Source organism: Stigmatopora nigra, chromosome 12 (assembly GCF_051989575.1).
Source record: "Stigmatopora nigra isolate UIUO_SnigA chromosome 12, RoL_Snig_1.1, whole genome shotgun sequence".
NCBI classification, from domain to species: Eukaryota; Metazoa; Chordata; class Actinopteri; order Syngnathiformes; family Syngnathidae; genus Stigmatopora; species Stigmatopora nigra.
This window is the reverse complement of record NC_135519.1, coordinates 7,480,137-7,501,380: the sequence shown is the minus strand read 5'-3', so window position 1 is coordinate 7,501,380 and position 21,244 is coordinate 7,480,137. Positions and strand designations below refer to the sequence as shown.

General features: G+C 40.4%; 2 protein-coding genes across 6 annotated transcripts; one reads left to right on the top strand and one right to left on the bottom strand.

Annotated features, from left to right (window-relative positions):
* The first annotated feature begins 315 nt into the window (after window positions 1-315).
* sanbr (SANT and BTB domain regulator of CSR) lies at window positions 316-7,114 on the top strand. Of its 2 annotated transcripts, XM_077729372.1 has the most exons (21): window positions 316-418; window positions 762-913; window positions 1,030-1,195; window positions 1,291-1,390; window positions 1,473-1,699; window positions 1,863-1,921; window positions 2,434-2,594; window positions 2,749-2,835; window positions 3,020-3,130; window positions 3,226-3,349; window positions 3,417-3,575; window positions 3,667-3,809; window positions 4,022-4,109; window positions 4,186-4,218; window positions 4,565-4,664; window positions 5,570-5,658; window positions 5,757-5,785; window positions 5,873-5,946; window positions 6,115-6,203; window positions 6,289-6,365; window positions 6,590-7,114. In XM_077729372.1, exons 2-21 carry the CDS (start codon window positions 764-766, stop codon window positions 6,633-6,635), a joined length of 2,112 nt encoding a protein of 703 aa, XP_077585498.1. In that variant the 5' UTR covers window positions 316-418; window positions 762-763; the 3' UTR covers window positions 6,636-7,114. The 2 variants fall into 2 exon arrangements, 1 of the variants encoding a protein (XP_077585498.1); XR_013328027.1 differs by lacking the exons at window positions 4,186-4,218; window positions 6,115-6,203; window positions 6,289-6,365; window positions 6,590-7,114 and having other exon boundaries at window positions 5,570-5,785.
* Window positions 7,115-7,157: 43 nt separating this feature from the next.
* Window positions 7,158-18,131, bottom strand: xpo1b (exportin 1 (CRM1 homolog, yeast) b). Of its 4 annotated transcripts, none has more exons than XM_077729369.1 (25): window positions 17,964-18,131; window positions 16,487-16,618; window positions 16,221-16,322; window positions 16,053-16,125; window positions 15,102-15,163; window positions 14,692-14,736; window positions 13,681-13,862; window positions 13,547-13,595; window positions 13,349-13,468; window positions 13,129-13,257; window positions 12,875-13,033; window positions 12,596-12,793; window positions 12,306-12,444; window positions 11,934-12,115; window positions 11,395-11,551; window positions 11,151-11,314; window positions 10,945-11,079; window positions 10,580-10,772; window positions 9,956-10,062; window positions 9,489-9,683; window positions 9,245-9,413; window positions 8,993-9,127; window positions 8,754-8,913; window positions 8,475-8,571; window positions 7,158-8,408 (listed from the first exon to the last, which is right to left on the bottom strand). In XM_077729369.1, exons 2-25 carry the CDS (start codon window positions 16,610-16,612, stop codon window positions 8,262-8,264), a joined length of 3,225 nt encoding a protein of 1,074 aa, XP_077585495.1. In that variant the 5' UTR covers window positions 16,613-16,618; window positions 17,964-18,131; the 3' UTR covers window positions 7,158-8,261. The 4 variants fall into 4 exon arrangements, with proteins under 4 accessions (XP_077585495.1, XP_077585493.1, XP_077585497.1 ...); XM_077729367.1 differs by having other exon boundaries at window positions 17,713-18,106; XM_077729371.1 differs by having other exon boundaries at window positions 10,589-10,772; window positions 17,713-18,106.
* Between the last annotated feature and the right edge of the window lie 3,113 nt (window positions 18,132-21,244).

Here is a 21,244-nt window from a genome sequence, read left to right as displayed (position 1 = left end):
ATCTATTTGGTAAATATTTTATTTTATATTACTGGTTTGCGGGTGTGTCAAATGTTTTCTGTGGCCAATGATGAAGTCGACCATCAGGCTCAAAATAACAATAGGAAAAAATAGTTGTGTAAAGTTTTGCAAACCTCATTACTTGCTTAACATATTTGATCAAACCTCTTCTAAATGTATATAACACAGTTTTCAATTTGGAAGGAGAAAAAAAGTCCCTAAAACCATGATATGTCTTACTAAATTACTAGGTAAAGTGAACGCAACACGCGCCCCACAAAATAGCCAGCATTAGCAATGCCCTTAACCACCGATAGGAGGTCTCAGCATCAGCATCATCGATTCTCAATGACAAAACACGCGCAGGCATATTTCCATCTAAGAATCTCAAGGAGAAGATCTCATTAGTAGCAGATAAGTATGCAACGGATGTATTACGCATCTATCATTTTCTGCATCGATTGATTTGAAAAGATGTTAGATTTGTTCACAATTGCACATTAGAGAGACTTGGCCTGTTAGCATCTTCTCAGCATCAATGTGACGAAGTAGATATGTGAATCTCGAGAATCGTGACAAATCGTGATAAAACGCTATCGTTTTGACAGCTATGATTAGGTATACACTTTTGGGATGTGTGTCAAACAACAGATATCTGATTTTACTAATGTACATTATTTTTCCTGCATTTGACCGTGTTTTTTCCCCAAATGGAAATAGTGTGCACTTAAAGTGAATATGTGTTCTGTTTTTCTGATCAGAGATGAGTCGCTGCTCCTTGGACAACAACAATTTACCCTTTGACAACAATGTCCTAGTTCTGGACATGGTGCTAGGCTCCCTATCGGGACTGTCCCAGCCAATCGACTGGGAGAGTGTGGCCAAGATTGTGCCAAGCTTCACTCCCAAGGAGGTAAATACATTATTGGCCAAATTGGCCAAATTGGCCGTAGTGGATCCTGGTTTTTATTCCAACAGATTCAAAACATACAGTGATGCTCACAACATGTCGTGCCATGCATGTTTTAGTGTGCCCTTCGCTTTGAGGAGTTGAAAAGTTGTGGGGGATTTCCCCAAGTGGATGACCATTGTAATGCAGTCATTACAGGGGTGCCATCAGATACACTATCAACTGTTCTGGATACTGGTCAAGCTGCAGCAATGCAAGGTCACCAGAGTACCAATAACATTACAGGTAATCTAGTTCCTCAAAAGACTTCTCCTACTATTTTACTATTGCATAATAACATCCTGGCAATTAAAATCGAATACAAATGTCTGCCTACACAGGCCGCAAATCAACACCCACAGAAAAAGGTCATTGTGCTTCTGAAAAGACGGACAAAAAGGTTTTGTCCGAGGATGATGAAAAATCTCCCAAACAAAAAGAGTAAGGCGGCTATTCCTTGTTTTCATATAACCGATTAAACGGCAAAATTGCTAATCAGTGATGCAAAATTGTCCCCACACAGTCCTAACATGGTTATCCACGTATGTGACGAGACTAAGAACCTGAAGCAAGATTTCACCTGTCCCAGAGATCTCCTGATTAAAGAAATGCGCTACTTTGCCGAGTATTTGACCATGGACTCTCAGAGATGGGAAGAAGTGGATATCTCGGTTCACTGCGACGTTCAGATCTTCGACTGGCTCATGAACTACGTCAGGCGGAATTCAGCCAAGGACAAACCTCGGCTGGGTATAAAATGCTGCCAATTCCTCCAGTTTCCATATCCCACGCACTAAATGAGGTGCCACTCGTATAGATGTGAATTGGCTTGACTTATCGTTGTGTTTGGTGGGTCACTGTGTTGTGTACGTCATGTGTTGTTATTTGGTCATATGGTGTTTGTCGGTTACAGAGCCCAGCAATGTGATCTCAATCCTGATCTCCTCCGAGTTCTTGAAGATGGACACGTTAGTAAGTGTGGTGATGTGCAACGCTGGGTTAAACGCTGTTTCATTTTTATAGAGCGCCTTGTTTTTCTGATCCAAGCAAAAGATGAACAAAATCTTCAGGAATATTTGGAAATCTTTAATTTTATTCCAGTGTTGCATTGAAAAAAGTCACAGTTTATTTTTGCTAACCTCCAATCTCAATAAACCAATATCTGGGTATCTAGAAAAGGGATGAAAAATTTGAAAATATCAAATTCACAGTGTAAAATTTAATATTTGGTCAAAATGTTAAATGTATATGGAGTATTTTTTTAAATATATATTTTTAATAGTAATTTTTTATACTGCTTATCCTTGAAAACATCACAGGGGTGCTAGAGTTTCTCCATCTTCTTTCGCAATGGTCATGTCATTTCCAGCGAGCAAATATACCCTTTTAACTTTGAAAATTTGCTCATTTAAGAATCATATTTGAGCTTTAACCATGTCCTACAATGTAATAAATATTTCTGTTATGCGTCAATTTATGTGCAGGTGGAGGAGTGTATCCAGTATTGCCATAAACACATGAGTGCCATTGTTGCCACGCCCTGCAGCATGAACTGCATCAACAGTAATTTGGTATCTCGGATTGCCGGGTTCTTTAACCACAACGAGGCAGATGACATTAGGGACAAGAAAGATAAGTTTAAAAGGTATAATTATCAATTATCATGGATGTTCATCATCAACTTTCTACACCATGTCGTCCCATTTTCATGTATTTTGTCCCATTTTCATGTATTTTGTCCCATTTAGCTGTTTGTTGACCAATTGATAAATGTGTTTTTCCCTCCTTCTTTTATATAGCAAGTTGTTTCAAAAGAAAATTGAACTTCTCTTTGACCCGAACTACAAGAATCGGGATTCCCCAAGAAATGCCTCAACACTTTACAGGTGAAAAGAGAATTTTTTAAATTTGTTTTTAAAGATTTTGCCATTTGAAATATAAATTTAAAGCAAAATTGAGCATTTATATCCAATTTTGATACTCCAGCTTCATTGTAAAATCAAGAATATTGTATCTATGTCTTTGAATGCATCTGTTTTAAAATAAATCATTTATTTTTTACACATTTAGGTGTGGTTTGTGCTTGAAAATGCTGACTGAAGACACACACAGGAAGATTTCTTGTGTTCCAGGCACCTTTAACATTGATTCTCATGGAGAGATTATCTTCACACATTCAAGGTATGACGGAGCAACTTTTCAGCTCCACTCAACATTCTCCAATCTACTCAAAGATCTCTTTCTATTTTTAATTTTGTTTTTAAATTTTTGTGCAGACAAAAGAACTGGGATGTCAACGAATACGTTGGCAATCTATACGAGGAGCTCAAATCATGGGTGCTGGTCTATTGGAGAATCTGGGGAACCGTCAACTGCCTCACATGCTCTCGTTGTCAGCAGGTTTGCAAATATAAGGAGAAAAATATCCAGTAGCAAAGACTTATTTATATTGTTTTGTTGCATTCAGGAGTTTATGTGTGCCGAGTTGACCCGTTGCCGCTACCACCCAGAAAGTGTGACATACCCCTACACTGGGTCAGGGACGGACAAAAACTGGAACGGGACGGGAATTTACCCCTGTTGTAACCAGACGGTATTGCGCTTTGATCCCACTGGGATGCCCAAGGTACAATTTAAGGACAAGAAAGGATATCTTGTTGTCAGTTTATGTTTTTTTTGTCAGTTTGAATGTGTTTTTTGCTGATGTGTGCTCTCAGGGTTGCAGAATGCGAGACCACATTGTCAACGTGCCATGTGAAGAAGAGTGTGATGAAGCCATGTTGGCTCAGACCAGAGTTCTCAATGATCTTCTGCTACATAGAGATGCTGTTTGTGTGTCTGACCCGTCCCCTGCTAATAGGTGAGTGCATATTTGGAGGTATTATAGTTTGCTGGTTTTACTTAGGCTTTGAGAGTAGATTTGCTAGAAAATGTTAAATAAATTAACTAATAAAACAGTTCCAGTGCTTTTTCATTTCTAGTTTTCATCATTGAATTTGGCAATAATCTTAGTGTGTAGCAAATAAATTCTTGTTAATGTGATATTTTTAATCATGCTCTTTGTGTTTGAAGTGAGTCGTGCCCAACTAATGTGGAGAAGGACTGTGAAGTCCTCTTGGAACCAGCACTGCTCAAAATCCAAAGAGGAGAATTAAGCACTGTAAGACCTTCTCATTTTCTCTTTCATTTTTCTTCTTTTCCTTTTTCTGACATGTGGTCCTTTCTCTTTTAACCAGTTTTCTCTTTTAAAAAACTGGAGTCTGCAGCTGGTAGGACTGCTTACTTTATATGACCCCCCAAAAAAGTCTGGTATACCCTAAACTGCAAATTAGACTTACTATACATAGTTTCATTCATTTCGTTTAAAATCTAGTACTGTGCGATATGACGATAAAACAATAAAAGTAAGAAACGTTCTATTTTTGATGGTGCCAACAGAACTAATACCAGTAACAATGTTGGTGATTGCGGTAACACTTTGACATGTGTGTTGATAGCTCTATATTAAGTCATTGGGTTCTGTTGAACAAGCTGCCGAGAGTTAAATTTTGTTGTCCAAAATGAAAGAAAAAAAGTACCAAAACAAGTTAGTACAATGCAAACATGTCCTTTCAGAGGCAGCAGTCTCTCCCATCAGAGGATGACGAGTATACAACCGGGTCTGAGGTCACTGAGGATGAGGTGGGAGATGAAGAGGAGTTGTCCAAAAAGCAAGGTGATGTTGCATTTTTTTAAATAGCTTTAAAAATCACATTCATGCCATTGTTACAAGTACACAAAATTAATTCATTGGCAGCCATTGCTATGAAAAATAATGGTTTGGAATAAAAGTTTTGACTTTTAAGACTGGTGTATATTAAATTAGCATCATATGAATAATAGATTGATTAATATTGGAACAAGTTGTGGTGTCTTTGTGTGGATTATATGTTTTGCTGTTTTCAATAATCTGGAATGTATTACTTTTAAACAGTTGGCAGGAGGAGTCATCAATACCTATTGATATACTATTGATTACGTATATATATCCAATGAGCACTAGCTCCGGCTTTACCAGAATGTTACCAGCAATTTAGGGCCACGTTTCCATGGCAATAGCCAGACGGTGGAAACGACACTTTGTTGGAGCAGGCTGACCTAACTGTCTGATGATGAAGGAGCCGTAGATCTCCTTCATCATTGTGTAAAACAAGATGAGGTTTTGTTGTTCTTTAAACCCAATAATGTCAATCAAGAACTTAATCGATGACTCCTTTTCCAAAAGCAACAAATCTGTTCAGTATGGTGAAGTAAAATTGTAATGTTTCATCATGAATCTATAAAAATAATATGACAAAAAAATGTCAGTAAAAACTAAGAATAGCTATTCATAGGACCTAAGTAACCGTCCACTATCTCTCATTTCTATTTATAGAACATTTTAATTTTTTTAACCATTTGACTTCATATTGAGGTGCACAATTGGTCAAGTGTGGCCCTTCATGCATATTTTCAGAAATGTGTTTGGGAATGAATATTGTTTTCATGCAACCTTTGATTCAACTATTTCTTTCTATGACCGACAGATGGTGTCAGATACCTCCTATGATTATTTTCTCATCTTCTTGTTTGTGTGTACAGCTGCAAAGAAGGCCAAGAAGAACAACAGAGTTTTGAAGAAGCAATTGTCCTCACCAAACCTTCAGAGAAGAGTCAAACAAACAGAAAAAGTGAGTCTTTGTTTGGATGCAAAATCTTAATGTGACTACAACCCTTTACTACTGTTGTTAACTATAACAATATTTCAAACTTGGTTGTTTCTTTACAGTTACAAAGCAAAGACAACACTTCTTTCACGTGAGTTTTAACGTGAAAAAAATGCATTTGACTTTAAGGGTACAACATTTCTGTTCGATAACAACGACTCTTTATTTGCTATTTTAGAGTGAGCATCTCGAAGAGTAAGTGGGATAATTCTCGGTCCATGAGGTACAACCAAGATGCTCAGAGAGAGGAAGGTAAACACACATTTAGGCAGTGGCCGTAGAATAAAAGCCTTACTATCCATTGTCATTTTTTAAGAAAAGAAGCCTTACTATTTATGGTCTCTTTTTTTCTGAAAACCCCCTAAATTAGGCCTAGTGATGACCTCGAACATGACATACGCACATCTTTTTACTTAACAGACCAGCGTCGCATGGTTGAAATCACTGATTACCTCACCAAGATGCGCTTTGGGGACCACGAGCAAAACGGATCCAAGGACACTAAGGAGGTGAGGCGGCTTGCGTTGAGCATCGTGTCGCAGTGCAGGCAAAGGACCACTTGGATTTATAGTCTTTCCTATGTCTACGCCACAGCCAGCAGGGGGAATCTACAGCAGACTGGAGGCACAATTCAAGAGTGCCACTCAAGGCCGACATGACAAGACGCCTAGGTGATGATGGCTAGAACATTTCTTTAAAAATTAACGACGATAAACTTCCAATCATTTTGCAATGAACTATACATCTACATTTCAAAAGTACATGTAGTTTAAAGTTAAGTTTTATCAAACACTAAACTTTTTTTTTTTTTTTGCTCCTCCGCCTCTAGTCTTGGGTTTACTCGCGCAAAATATCCAAAAATGACTGATACATGTTTTTCTGTGTCCCCTCATAGGCCAAAATTACGTTACGCTCAGATACGGACAAACATCGAGAAGTGATGGTTGACATGTCTGCTTGCTATGTGGCCATGAGTTGAAACCCCCCACATCGCACCCCCTTTTCACACCAAAGGGTCGTGAAGCGGCAATCGAGCGGCGCCCCTGCTGCTAAACTCAGGTGACCGTGAGGGGATCATCACTTGGTGCACAGTTTGTTTGTGCAGCTGCACTCAGTCCTTCAAAAACAAGGAGCTCGCAGAAAGCGCCACTCTGACTTGGTTGCACATCAAGTGTTTCTTAGAGGAGTTATTTTTGGACCACAAACAAGGAGGGGCTTGGGAAAGGACAACATGAGTGTGTATTATAGTAGCTCTGTTTCTTGGTCCGGCTCATCTGTCCACTAGAGTATAAAAGATGAAACAAGGTGAACTCACACGATTGGTGAGCTCTACGACCTCCCATCATCAACCACATCGCTTTCACTTGACATGTATGCTCTTCTACACTGCTTTTAACACAAATAAAAAGATCTTAATCGATTTGAGCTTTTCTTTGACATTGGACAAATAACGCGGAGGCTGGTAAAACTCTAAATTTTTTAATCAGTTCAAAAAAATTCACAACAAATGTAACACCTTAAGAAGGGATATTTGCCATTAGAGACTGGGTACTTATTAGGAATTTATACATTCTTTAGCCTAATCGTTTGTTTGGCCAGAACTTAGAACACGTGAATGAAAAACGCAAAAATACAAAATTAAATGTAAACCCAAATTATTTGTCATTTTTGCTCTATCGGTAGTGTCTTGACTCACTACAGCGTAGTAAACAATCTATATGAGTTGAATTGAACATGTTGAAAGCCGACAACCAAGAACCCATAAATACCTGTGCCACTTCTCTAAAACATCCCATTCACAAAGGTTCAAAAATGAGCAACAATCCTCTTAGAGGAAAACAAAAGCCCGATGTCGACTACGCGACAGTACCCAATCGCACGCGCGCACACATTTACACACACACACACACACCAAAGAAACAATAGAATAAGAGGAAAAAAAATGTTCCCATGGTATTAAAGATGCTATACAATTGGGATGATATGCACATAGTCGCGTTCCTTAGAAAAATGTTCAAACAACTTTGCCGTCAGATGCGGCACAACTCGCAATGAAAGATGCTGCCATCTTTTAAGCCTTCATTCATTAGCCGCTGCATTCGTTCCTTCCTCCCACCGAGCGGTGCGGTATGTGCCTCGAAACGACTCTCCAACTCTACAAGCCGTGATGCGGATCAAAAAAATGGGAGGGGGGAAAAAATAACGCTCTCATATATAAATATATATATGTCATATATATATATTTATATATATCAACAAGTATATGGGAAGGAAGCGGTGGGGCGACTAAAACAAGACTGTTGACTTGATCATGCAGTTCAGTGACGAGCCTGACTGGTAAAACGCAGGTTGTGGAAAGAGATTTAGAGGGGAAAGTCTTCATACAAAACGTGGATTATGTAAAAAGGGCCACGGTCCATTTACACGTTGGCGTTGTTTTGCACGGGCGGAAGCGGAGTCCCCGCTTTCACACCCAAGCGCCAAGCTCTCGGCTTTTGTTGTCTTTGCTGTGGTTAGTTGAGTTAGTCGGACAGTTCAACGGAGGCCGGCTGGCCGAGCGGGGGGGATCAGTCACACATCTCCTCGGGGATCTCGTGGGGGTTGAGGATGCCCGGAACCGACATTTGGATTTTGTGTTTCTCTTCCTGAGCCTGCCGAAGCGACGCTTCCCTCTCCTCCAGGAACAGGTCCGTCGTGTCCTCGCCGGCAAATTCCTATCGGGCAGAAAAGACGGGCGGTTACACGGAACCCTCTCAGCTAAACGGGCACGGTTTCTTTACCTTAATCTGTACGAGGAAGTCCCTAAGGTGCTCCTTGAAGGCAGGAATGTCCTGGTTGAGGCTGAAGAGGCCAGTTACAAATACTTTCACCTGGGCACTAAGGCACAACCAAAATGTCATGTTAGATCAGAGAAAAAAAGAAGATTTAAAAGTAAAGTAAGTAAATGTAATAACATTTGCAGCCATTTAAGGTACTTTAAGGAACTCCAATGCTTTTCAACACACTAATTTGATAATTTTTTTATGGATTAATGGATGAATCCTTGGATGCAGACTTACTCCTGCAGGTGAGGGAAGGCCGTCTTGAGCAAGTTGGCCACGTACTCCTGAATAAAAACTTGGTTGTTGGCGGGAGAGGCGGGGTTCAGTGCAGTAGTGATCTTGCCTTCTTCCACAAGGTTGAACATGTAGGCCAAAATGGACGCGTGCATGGTCAAACCTGAGGGTGATGCACACACAAATCAATGTTAGGGCTGCACGATTGCAAATCTCTGCTGCCACCATGCGTGCGAACGTACCGGCGGTGTGAGACGTGTCAGTGACCACCGAGAAGATGTGCTGGAGAATGTCACAGAAATACGTCTGGTAGAAACTCTGAGCGGCGGCTTCCTCCTGAGCCACGTTTTGAAGCATGGTGTAGAGAATCTGAAGACCTGTTCGAGGGGTGAAAACAGCATATGCTTTACTGGCAGTGGACACCCCTCATTCATACCTGCACTTTTCGCTTCCCAAAAGTTAGGACCAAGGTACGGCGAGTCCGGAGGTCTTACCGGTGTCGGCGACATTCCTCATGGTGTGTTTGAAGGCCCAGATGATGGAGTCCAGCACCAATTTGAACTGGGCTGGAGGGATGGCAAGGAAGGCAGGGAAGCAGTGCGAGTTGACAGCTTGGAGCAGGTAGAAGAAGTGGGTTCGATGCTCGGGGTACTCTTCAAAGTTCTGCTCAAACAATAAAGACTCCTTATTTCAAGCCCAGTTGAAAGACTATTAAAGACGTTACAAGGTCGACCATACTTTGTTGATCATATTTAGAGTGCACTCGAAGACAGCATCAAAGATTTGGGGTATCTCCTTGGTGATGTGCCCTCCCAGCTTGTTGACAATGGTGGCCATGGTGCTGAGGACTTCGGGCTCGCGGGCCGCCGGCACGTTGCGTTGATAGTCGATGAGGACGGCATCCAACAGTGGGGGGACAAAATTCTCTCCGACCTGCAAAGGAGACAAAAAAAACATGTTTTGAGAAAACAAAACATTGTAGCACCATTGCTGTTGAATGACATATGATCATTAGTTGTCGACTTCATTTGAACTGGGGGACTGGCCCTCCCAGTTCAAATGTCCATCGTCAATGACAGCCAATGCGTTAAAAAGCTTCAACTCAAAGTGTGTCATTTGCCAAGTTTAGGCCGTATGTGTTCATTTTAACAGCTGTGAGAGTCCGCTGGTGTCTACAGGGTCCAAAATTTGTCACAATTTCTCACCATCTGCGGATCATTAGATCGGCTGACCCAACCCGAGATCAGCTTCAGGGTCTCCCGTTTCACCGTCCTCATGCTCCGGATCAGCGGCTGCTTCGTCACCATCTCTCCTGCGCCACACACAGAGCAGCATGTTAAAACCAACAGAAGCACTTCAATCAGATGGAAAAGATTTTGCTGACCGAGTTCACCTCCTGGTGGCACCACCTGACAACTCAACTCTAGGGTGTAGGTATGGCTAGAATATTCGACTTTTATGAGTTCAAACCATAAATGTTAATTGGATCCTGATAGAATATTGGTCTAATTGTCAATGTGAATTGAACTTTACTTGCTTCACTTGGATTTAAGAACTGCATCGCTTGCAAGCAACCAACAGTGGGGGTCATTACAATAGGTTTGCCTAGTTTTGTAATTTTAATGGAAAACTTTCCCACCAGACTGCCTTTGTAGAAGGGAGTTAATTAATGTATTCTTTCCTGATGTCAGTCCAGAAAAGCTGCCCAATGAGCAAATTTGTTTACGTGAAATAGGAGGTTAGAAGACTAAAATTGTCTAGTTGAATTTAATTGTAGTCCTCAAATATCTCCAAAGTCCATTCACAAATGCCATATAATGAACACACACCTCCCATACCATTTGTCTGAATGGCAGCAGATATGTTCTCGCTGAGGCACTTGTACACATTGAGCATGTCGAGGTAAATCCGTCCCAGTTGGTTGACAAATGGGTGTCCGACAGCCTTACAGGCGCGGACGTTGGTCTTCAAAATGCTGCCTAGTTGTTTCACGGTCTCCGGGTCCTTCAAAATGTCCACATTCTGAAGGGGAATGCAGCAGGAGAAAAAGACCAAAGGATGAGATCGACTGAGGCCAGAAAGTGTTTCACAAAATGAGTCCGTAGGGCCGTACAGGACCACTTGAAAATGTTGAACAACCCGAAAATTAAATACCTGACGGACACCTTCCAAGTCAAACAAGTATAGGAGTTACCTTGGTGGCTTGCTGGATAATACTGTCCCACACTTGGTTAGGCAGCAACATGTACTTGTCGATAAGATGCTCCTGCACAGCTGGGTCTGTCTGAGCGCCGATCATGTAACCCACGGCTTCGTAGAACGTGTGCACCTTGGATACAAGCCAGATTAAGGTGAGCGGAATGTGACAACTGTGAAACTTGAGCACGTCTCTGTACTGACCTGCTGCGGCTGTAGGTCACAGATGATGGTGTTGATGTTATTGAGGATCTCGTCAATGAAGGGCATCACCTCTCCCACTTGCACTTGGATGAAGTGGCGCCGGCACTTTTGAGCGATCTTGATGAACGTGTCGCAGGCCATGTCCTGAACTCCGTCGTGGGTCTCTGATGACAAAGCAGCGGTTGGCAATATTGTTAAAGCGGAAGCGTGAGGCTGAAAAAAATGGCCACCTTCAAAACCTCACCGTGCATGAACTCAAAGAGCTTGTTGACCACCGTTTTGAGAAACTTCCAATGAGCTCTGAGAAAGCGAGGATACTGGCCGACAATATACATGATGTTGGAGGCAATTATGGCCTTGTTGTCCTTTCCTCTTTTCTGTTCACAGAGACCAAGCAAATCCTAGAACAAACAAGTGATAACAAGGTTTACTCCGGCACTTCAGAAGCCTGGCAGTGCTAAAAAAAAAAGAAAAAAAAATACACATTCTAATTGCTTAATGTTTGGAAGCGCAATGATGACATCACATGGTTAATGTGAACAAGCATGTCGCAGATCTCAGCCTTTGCGCAGAATTGCAATGGTAAATTCTTAAAAAAAATATATACATACATTAATATATAACTTGGATTTCTGTCATGATAACATTCCAATTTGTTGCCATTAAGAGTGAAATATGACAACAAAGTTATATCTAATATCTATTTAAAAACAAGAGCTTTTTGTTATCCTCTACATTTGTCTAACAAGTAAAGTTCATTCATTAGCGACTTCTTAAAAATACCTTAATGACTGTGACCAAGAATCGCTTTTCATCCTCTTCATGCATCGCACCGCTGATGGATCCAATGGCCCAACACAAAGTGTTGAGATTCTTCCAGGACCACTCAGTACCATTCACCTGGTTGTGAAGCTTTTCAGTCATGATGCGCTCTGTGTCTGCATAGTCCAAGTGAGTGAGGTACACTGCAAGAAAAATTCATGATCAGAGTTCCGCTGTAGAACATCATCTGCAGCTAGTCAAGTGGGAGACACGTCACACGGTAATATTTCTTATTTGGACGTGAGCAATAAGTATGCACAAAAAAATGTCAGTTTCTGTCAAGTTTGAACAGATTTAAAAAGAAGAGCTGGATTGGGTCCATGAAAGACTCACCAAGTGTTTCCCTCATGTTTTTGTAGAGGTTTATAGAATCTGTATCCTTCATAAACTCTCTAACCACCTCCCCCTGATCATTCTCCACCACCAGTACTTCCTCAGGTTTGGCCATCCGACTCACCATCAAGAGACGCACCTGTGGGCGAAAAAAATTATATTTTCAGTGACCGGTTCAGCCACAGTAGCGCAAATAATCTTATAATGGCAAAACGAGTTGTTTGAGAGCAGCAAAGAACAGTTAAAGAAGGATGGATGAATTTCAAGGAATTTATTTGGCCCTGTGTTACCTTGGACAATACTGGCAGGTAGAGTTGCCTTCGTGGCGGCACATCAAAGTGCTGGTTGCCAGATAGCAACGGTGATGTAGATGTGGAGAAAGGACTCTCTCTGTAAAGCTCGGCAGCTAGGTGGTTCCAGTATTCCAGACAGATTTTAAAGATCTCAGTCTCTTCCACTTCTGATACCAGCAGCATATAGTGAAGTGCCTGAAGCAGGATCAGCTCAAGTCAGCACCTTTTTGGATTCTGTAATGCTGTCCCCAACTCTATCCGTGACCTGCAACTTACCTCCAATAATGTTTCTCTCAGGCTGAGCCGCTGTTCAATGAGCGTTCCGTGCTCTTTTAGGAAAGTACAGAGGAAGAGACTGAGGTTCTGGATAAAGTTCTGCTCATCATCCTTCCCATTGGCATAGGCCAGCCGGATGTTAGTATTTAGGGGAAGCATCTAAACAACAAGGAATTGGATTAGATTTCTACTTTGTATAGGCCTAAAAAAGACAACTTGCTATTGTGCTTAACAGAGTCTATCATGAAGGTCACCTGCTTGAGCTGACACATTGTCAGAGTGAAGAGTGTGACAAACTGCTCCTCATACTGGCTGACGCTTACTCCGGCAATTTCTGTCAAACACTTCAACGTCACATTGCGGAACATGGGCACGTTCAAGAACTAGAAACAATCAAAAGAGATATCGAGTTATAAAATACCTGCATGAAACCCCATCCCCTTGCCCCCGCTCTCTCACTCCGGCCATTCCTACCTTATATACTAATGTGCTGATTAGCTTTGTTTCAAAGATATAACCCAAAGGAATCCAGTTGAGGAAACGTAAGAGGGTCTCCAAAGTAGCGTGGACCAATGGAGCATTCTGAGAATTTTCCTAGAGGTACAATATGATCAGATTCAAAATTAGTCTGGAAACAACAATGTTATGATAAAAGAACTGGGTTTCACATACCATTACAAACTGGCAAAGCTGGAATATCTGAGAGAATTCATTGCACATACTGAAAGACACACAAGGACATATTATGGACTGGCCAAAGCTGATACCAAGTCTTATGTATTTAAGTACATTAGTTAGCAACTAACCTGTCTTTTAAATGTTTGGCTTTGACCTGGGTCATTTGGCCACTGGAGAAGTCGAAGACCTCCTCACTGAGGAGTTTGAGAATGACCATATTGTTCTGACAAAGACTTTCACTGGTTCGACTTGCTCCTACAATATCACTGATGAATGTGGGCCAGTGCTTAGGCCACTCCTGCTTCAAGATCTACACAATCACACAGCACAATGATTCAAACCGTTTCTACAGAGAAGCAAATGTGCTCAAAATTACAGATGAAATAGTGAAGTCAATTTTTGTGACTAAAAATAGGTCATCCTTAAAATAAGTACAGTGTGTGCCCCTAAAACCCATTTGACGGTGTAAAACGCAATCTTACTGAAAGGTTACGTTGTTGATTTACCAGAAGCATGGTTCTTCATTTGAGTCAACTAATGACTCAAGTTAAGAATTGACTAAAAACTTGATATGGTTCTCTGCATTGTAAACGTAGGTAAAATCACCTTCTACAACCCCCACACATTTTTGCAATGAACTGAAGAAAAAAAATGGGGGAAAAAAACATGGAAGACAACTCCCAGATTACATATAACACTAGTGCATCGCTGCACAACAGAGGATTTGATGTAAATTATTATTATCTGTTGATTATTAACCCCTGCAAAAGTGGATCATTTTATATTTGGCTCTAAAGTGCATGTAAATCACATAAGACTAACAGATCAAGAAAGATTATTATTTTTAGCTACCAAGATTTTTTAATGCAGCCCATAACTTCACTCTGTCCTCGCATCTGTGACTAAACCACGCCTTTCAGTAATGCAGATTGGACTATTAAGGTGAATAATTTTAGATCATGAAATAATGAAAATAAAAAATTTAAAGGACACAGTGTCTTAATTGACATGTTTTTCTACATGCCAGTTTGTTAGGACATATTTTGAGCGATTGAAGAAACGTAATTACATGGAAGCTGCTATAAAAATCTTCCCTTCATTACATCCATTATGAGAAAAAATAATATTCTAGGACTTACCTGAACAAGTATCATGTTCAGCTTTCCAATGTACACTTTTTCTTTCTAAAAAGTTGAAACACAAAACATGAGCTCCTCTTTATTTCTTGGGCAACATTACTGACAGTAGTGAATGTCAATAATAAGGTTGTAAAAAGGTTCTTAATAGATGTGGATAAACAACACAAGAAAACTCCAATCACCATCTAACCAGGAAAAAAATCAAGTCCATTCCTCCACTTACTTTGATGTAGATATTATTATGCAATATCAATAAATGTTTGACACAGTTTAAAAGTGTTTTTCCGGCAGGCACTTTAGCTGGGAGTTCCAGTTCGTTACAAGCACCTCAAAAGCCTCACTTTCCTGATTATTCGGGGGTCACGCGCAACCAGGCTCCACACCCAGTAAAGAGAAACAGTGTTACATACCTCCACATTTGCAGCATCAGATGACGTCTTAATGATGAGACCGACAACATACTTTTTAATCCCTAGAAAACATAAAAGGTACACTGTTGACTCACTGATAATTTATGAGAACACCAACAAACTGCAAAACTGTGTGGGATGAGGACCCTGATGTAGTTACATTTCCATACAAGAGCAACATAGTCACCGTGAGAGGAGTGCATTAAAACCTGTTTTAAACCATTCACGGTGTCATTAAATACTGAATATATTTAATATATTATTCATATGGTTGGGTGATGCAAATGCATCTAAAAACAATGCAGTACTGCGACAGAAGGTTGGAAAAGACATTGTCATTTTCCACATTTGGCATCTGAATGAGCAGCTTGGTTAGAAGCTCTAAATGGCAGTTTTGATTAATATTTTGCTAATTGGACAGCACTAGTCTGAGCTCTGCTCTAGTTACTGATGGAGATTTATTTTATTTTCAGTTTTATCAGCATGCCCCACTGGGGGAAAGATGAAATTGCTTCAATTAAAAATATACTACAGGGACCACATGGTTTTAAAAAAAAAAAGTTGAAACCCCAAGTGGAGCTTGGTTAATGGTGCACTACACATTAACCAACTGCTTTTCCATTGTACAGTATTGGCCTGACCAAGCTAGGTTAGACTGTTTTCCACCTCACAACTGTCTTAAGAGCAAGCTAGAACAGCAATTCATCAGTCCGGCAATGATAATCATGATAACACAGAAGATAGGGGTCACCTATATTAGAAATTGAGAAATTGTATTAGAATATGTGATGGTGTGTTATAGCAAAGCATCATGTTGAGATAAAAAACTCAGTATTCTCCAAATGCTACCAAAGTTAATTTTTGGGACCACTAGGCAGCAACTATGGCATTAGTGAAGAATTGTAATATAATTTGAGATAATACCAGATAAAATTGGGGTAAGAAGTGTACCTTCACATTGATTCCTTGGAAGAATTTTCCATCTTGTTTTAATAACTGTTTCCAAGATCTGAAGAGCATAGTACTGCAAAAAGCAGAAACAAATGTTCAAATGCAGTGGGGGAAAAAGGGATGCAAACTTTGGGGCAAAGGGATTGAACAGTGCTGAAGTCTGCTTACTTTGGTGTTCATATTTTGTGAGAACTCCAGGATTGTGTCCACTCTTGTCCAGGCATCTGGGTGTTCTTTGAGGTGTGTCAATACTTCCTGTGCCATCCTTTGCTGAAATAGATTCATTCAAGACTATTGAATTACAGTCATTTACAAGGGGGGGGGGGGGGGGGTACAATATAGGCTACAAAGGCAAAAGCTGAGATTGGAGCTTTGAAAGTGTGAGTGACGATGTCATGGAAATTACCAAAATTGTAAGTTGCAACATGATATACCTGTGGGCCGACTCCATGATATAGACAGTTCACCACATTATCCAGCAGGTTGATATCCAGTTTCTGGTTGAAGTCCAGCAGCTGCTGTGCTGCATGGTCTGCTAACATTGTCATAATTGCTGGCATAGAGCTCTGCAACAACCACAGGAAAGGAGAGGAGGGGTCATGGAAGCAACAAACTCATTCAACAGGCAAAGTCATGTGCACAAAGTGTTTTGCAACAATTCCAAACAGGTGATAATCAAACAACAACAACATCCCTCGACTTACCAACTGTCAACAACCCTGAAAATGAACTAAAGCCATCACAATGATATCAAATTGTCAAATTCAGAAACGTTCCGCTCAGATGTAGACTAAAAGATGATACGACTATTTGTATATTGCACCTCGGCTGATATGATCTCTATTTGATTGTGAAGTAGTTAACCAAGCCACGTGTCGGATACACAACTCGACGTCACTTTGTTTACATCTTTAAGAAACAGCGCAAACCATCCAAAGTCCACCCCCAGCCCCCACAAATAAAAAGTGCGAGCAATTAACAATCGTGTTGACAATAGCAAGGGCAACTGCCTTGTCAGCGTTCATTCTGCACAACTTCACACACAGCATGCGAGACATTAAAATTGCCCTTCGGCTTATTTTGTGACGATGTGGAGTGAGTGAGTGGCTCACAGATCCCATGTGGTCAGCAATGGCGTTGTACAACCCCTCCCACCGCTACATATTCAAGACGCCATCAATTATCCTCAAGTAGATTGAGCTTTTTGGCTGTGCTTTAGCATGTTTCCCCTGAAATATACAGTTAGTGCTTTTAAGATGGTTGGCTGTATACGCGTGACACGTGACAAAAAGGCTTACAGTGGCGAGCAAGAAGAGTGCCTAGCAACACCAACTTGACATCCGCTGCCATCACGTACACGAGTGATGCTGGCGAGGTGGGAGCGGCGTGGATTTAATCAAACAACGTCGATTCCAAATCAAGTTCAAACACAAATCGGACCCCACGCGTAACTTCCACCTTCAACAGAAAGACCACGCTCGCCCCGCGCATGTCTATTTCCTGAGCCCAACTATGCTATGTCATTTAAGATCAGTTTCACGAGCACGGCGAAAGGCTAAACAAATAAAGACATTAAACAATAGCATTTCCGCTACTTATGAATGAATACAACCGGCCTTTCGACAACTTAGCGGTTTTGCACTTGGCTCAGTTTACGTACCTAAAGTCCGAAGCTCTGATTGAAAAGTGTGGCGTTAGCCAAAGAATGTACGAGATATAGTGAACACTTGAGAATCACAGTTGATAAGAAAAGGCTTCCTATTTCTGCAGCGTTGACTATCTCCAGCTCCAGCAGCGAGGGATGTCTGACTGGTATAATGACCACTGCTGTGGATACCAAAACTACTATCGAGACAGCAAGCTGTCACTCCAAGACATTTTAAGAAACAAAGCAAACATCGAATCACAAACCTAATAAATTCGTTACTCTTAATAAATTTCCAGCGGGGCGGTATGGAGGTTGTGTGCCTGCGCCTCCTTTCCTCTCTCAAGCAACTAACTCGCAACCGGTTGAAACCGGTTCAGACTGGGAGATTCCATCTCGGTTTAGTTTTCAGCCGATGGCGCCGCGTAAAGTTTGGACTGGTGTTCCGCCCACTGCGGGCGGTGATTGGCTCTAGCCTTGGCGCAGAAATCCCGGCTGTACTGTCATTGCTCAACGAACCTGTCCATCACTTTCAATTGGCTCAAGCGCCCACGCGACCACTCCGCCAGGAGAGAAAAAGAGGGCAGACTCCTATGTAGAATGGATTTCTTTAAGAGTCTCTGTCGGAAAAGCGAGCAGTTTAAATGCATCTTTAATTCATGTGAGGAAGCCGTGAATTACAAAAACACTGTCATTCACGTAGCTTCCATTCAATATCATACACGCGGTCGACCGTAAAAAGTGACGCCGTTTGATATTTCTGTCCACTAATACTCCGAATTGGGAGTAATTTATAAATGAAACCAACAAGATCACCACATGCCTCCGACAGGTACACTGCCGGTTTGTGTGACTGCGATGAAAAACCACTCTTAAGTACCATTCATGTGCCTGTTGCTTGTAAGCTGGTAATTTTCCACCAGCCACGAGTGGGAGTGGTTACACGATCACTAACGCACGAGGTTACAAAAAACGACCTGGGGGAGAATTTGCTTATAGAATGGGCAACGCTAGTGAACTAATAGGTAGGCTTTCGATGTACAGATCGCCGGTAGCCTCATAAATAGATTATAAAGTGGAACATTGCAGGATTAGCCCGTTCCAAAGCATACTCGGGGCATTGCTGTCAACGAGGATGCAAACATGACAGCACCCCCCTCCGCCCCCTCCCACTCTCTTTGGTCACGTGGTCCAGCGCGCTACTTGATGGAAAAATACTGGATTTGGTGTTGAGTAGAGAGACAGTACAACAACCAAGTACAAAGTCATTCACTGAGGATTTTTCTAAGGGCGTCTCGGACTTCACCCAGCAACAACGTCTTTACGTCTGTGTGAACGAAAATCGAGCTTGTTTTTGTTGTAGGTTTCATAGCAGGGAGTTTGCTTGTCCATTTAAAACAAAATAGGAACTCAGGTTATTTATTACTCTGCTTTATAAGTACTAGCTGGCCAAATGTACCTAAATGTAATGCAACCTTCACTTAGGGGTGACGTGATCGTCATCGTACGTTCAAACAAACGCATCGTCAAGCATAGCAGGTGAATTTTGGAGCAAGGCAGTATAGTCATGCTGAAATAAACATAGTGAATACTATAGTATAGTGTATATATATATATATATAAATATCGTGCAGGATTGGGGAACTCATTGCACTTCAGGGGATGATTATAACAAATTTAATGTCAAGTGGGTTGGGTCAAGAGAAATAATTGCATAATCGATACGATTAATTGTATTTTCCTCCCAATACAATATGATAGAAATACATCAAGATTATATATTTCATCAAATATCAACCTCAGATTTCTCCAGAAACAGCCAGTTTGCTTCAGTCATCAGTTTATCAATATTATATCATTATGAAAACAATCTTAAGGTTCATACCTTAAGATCAAAACCGGCCTGTTTATAAACATATATTGTAAACATAAACGGTTGAAAATATTTTATTTATTTAGCTTGCAGAGGTGAAAAAGATAATCTCATGGCTCTAAAAGCAAAGCCATATTCTTTTGTCCTAAGGCTTTTTCTCTGTGATTTTTCTTCACAGGAAAAGTAGTCATAAACAGGACCATTTTATTATTTCAACTTTTATTAAGTGTATGTACCACTACTTTAAATTGAGATAAAACCACTACATACAGTGCAATATGAGCTTGTTACTTTTGTCCATCCATATTTGATGGTATTGTTATTTGGATTTAAATATCAATGCTATTATTAGTAATGATAATGTTTTTATGTCATTTGAAATATGTTATTAATTAGGATCAATGTTTTTTTTTTAAGAAGTGAAGGACTTTTCAAACTTTCTGTTTATGCAAACCCTCTCAAAGCAAAGGGACTGGAATGTATTGTTACACATGTGCGAAGTTCGGAGAGGGTGGAGGGTCAGGTGGAGGCTGGTTGTAGCTTGTTTTGTCTGGTTGGAGCGTGACACTTCATTTACATACATTATCACTCTAATCTGTCTTGACCTCCTACTGGAAATCATTTAAAAGTCATTTAAAATGAATTGGTGATCTCACCGAGGGCTGAATGTAAAAGTTTTTTGAATTTCTACATCTCTAACAATTATAAAAAGTAAATACACCTGTCTGCTTTTGTATTTATTTTAAGTCAGGTTTTCTGAATTTTGTCAATACTTGATCGTAGCTGTAATATGCTTACAAGAAATTAAAATAATCGTGATCGTAATTCACTGATCATATTATATTCGAATCCATGCTCTCAGACAGTAAAAGTGGATTGGATCTTTGATCCAAGACTGCCGTCTGCTGGCCAAAAAGAGTAGCGTCTGGAGTAAAGCCACATTTTCTAAAATTAACAAAATTACACAAATGTGTCTTAATCAATCTGTGGAAAACAAATACTAATTCATTTTTAGCATGTTATAGTTGCTTTTAAACATTTAAAAAAGCTTTGTGCTACGCATTGTCATATTTTTATGTATTGTTTTAATAAAAATACATAAACATTAGGCAGCATTTAGATAATGTATTACCACCTCTGCCTTATAATTTGGAGAATTAGGATTTACAGTGCCTCTTGGGAAGTTTTACTGTCCAGAGTGGGCATGTTCTACCCTCAATATAATAGCATGGGCTTTCTCCTCATAACTCAGCTTCTTTGCAAGTTCCAAAAACCATGCATGTTGGATTATTTAAGACTACATTTTCTGTAAACTGGAATGGTTGTTCAGTTACATTTGTGCACTAATATTGCCTAGCAATCGCTCCAGGATGTAATGGCCTCTCATCTGAAGTATTATTAGGATATCCCCCCCAGCTCTCCCACTTGATGTCCCTGTCCGTGAAAATAAATAAATATTCTATATTTGACACACTAGAGAAGAACTTTAACAACAGTTCTGCCAAGTTGGAATTAAAATCACCAAGTACATGAAATAAGGCTTCAAATTCATGAATAATAATTTATACCTTAATACAATTTGTAGATGCTTTAAATGTTTGCTGTTTGGTCTTAATCTGTAAAACACAGAGGAGACATGTTTATTTTGTATTTTGATTGAAAATATCAGGGATA

Bases quoted from the DNA above. Each gene is read 5' to 3' on its own strand.
- sanbr (XM_077729372.1), top strand. From the start codon at position 764: ATGAGTCGCTGCTCCTTGGACAACAACAATTTACCCTTTGACAACAAT. The intron at 1,391-1,472 runs GTAAGGCGGCTA...GTCCCCACACAG, and splicing joins AAATCTCCCAAACAAAAAGA to TCCTAACATGGTTATCCACG. The intron at 3,131-3,225 runs GTATGACGGAGC...ATTTTTGTGCAG, and splicing joins ATTATCTTCACACATTCAAG to ACAAAAGAACTGGGATGTCA.
- xpo1b (XM_077729369.1), bottom strand. From the start codon at position 16,612: ATGCCAGCAATTATGACAATGTTAGCAGACCATGCAGCACAGCAGCTG. The intron at 13,863-14,691 runs GTAAGTCCTAGA...GTGATTGTGTAG, and splicing joins TGAACATGATACTTGTTCAG to ATCTTGAAGCAGGAGTGGCC. The intron at 13,258-13,348 runs GTAGGAATGGCC...GATTGTTTCTAG, and splicing joins TCAGCACATTAGTATATAAG to TTCTTGAACGTGCCCATGTT.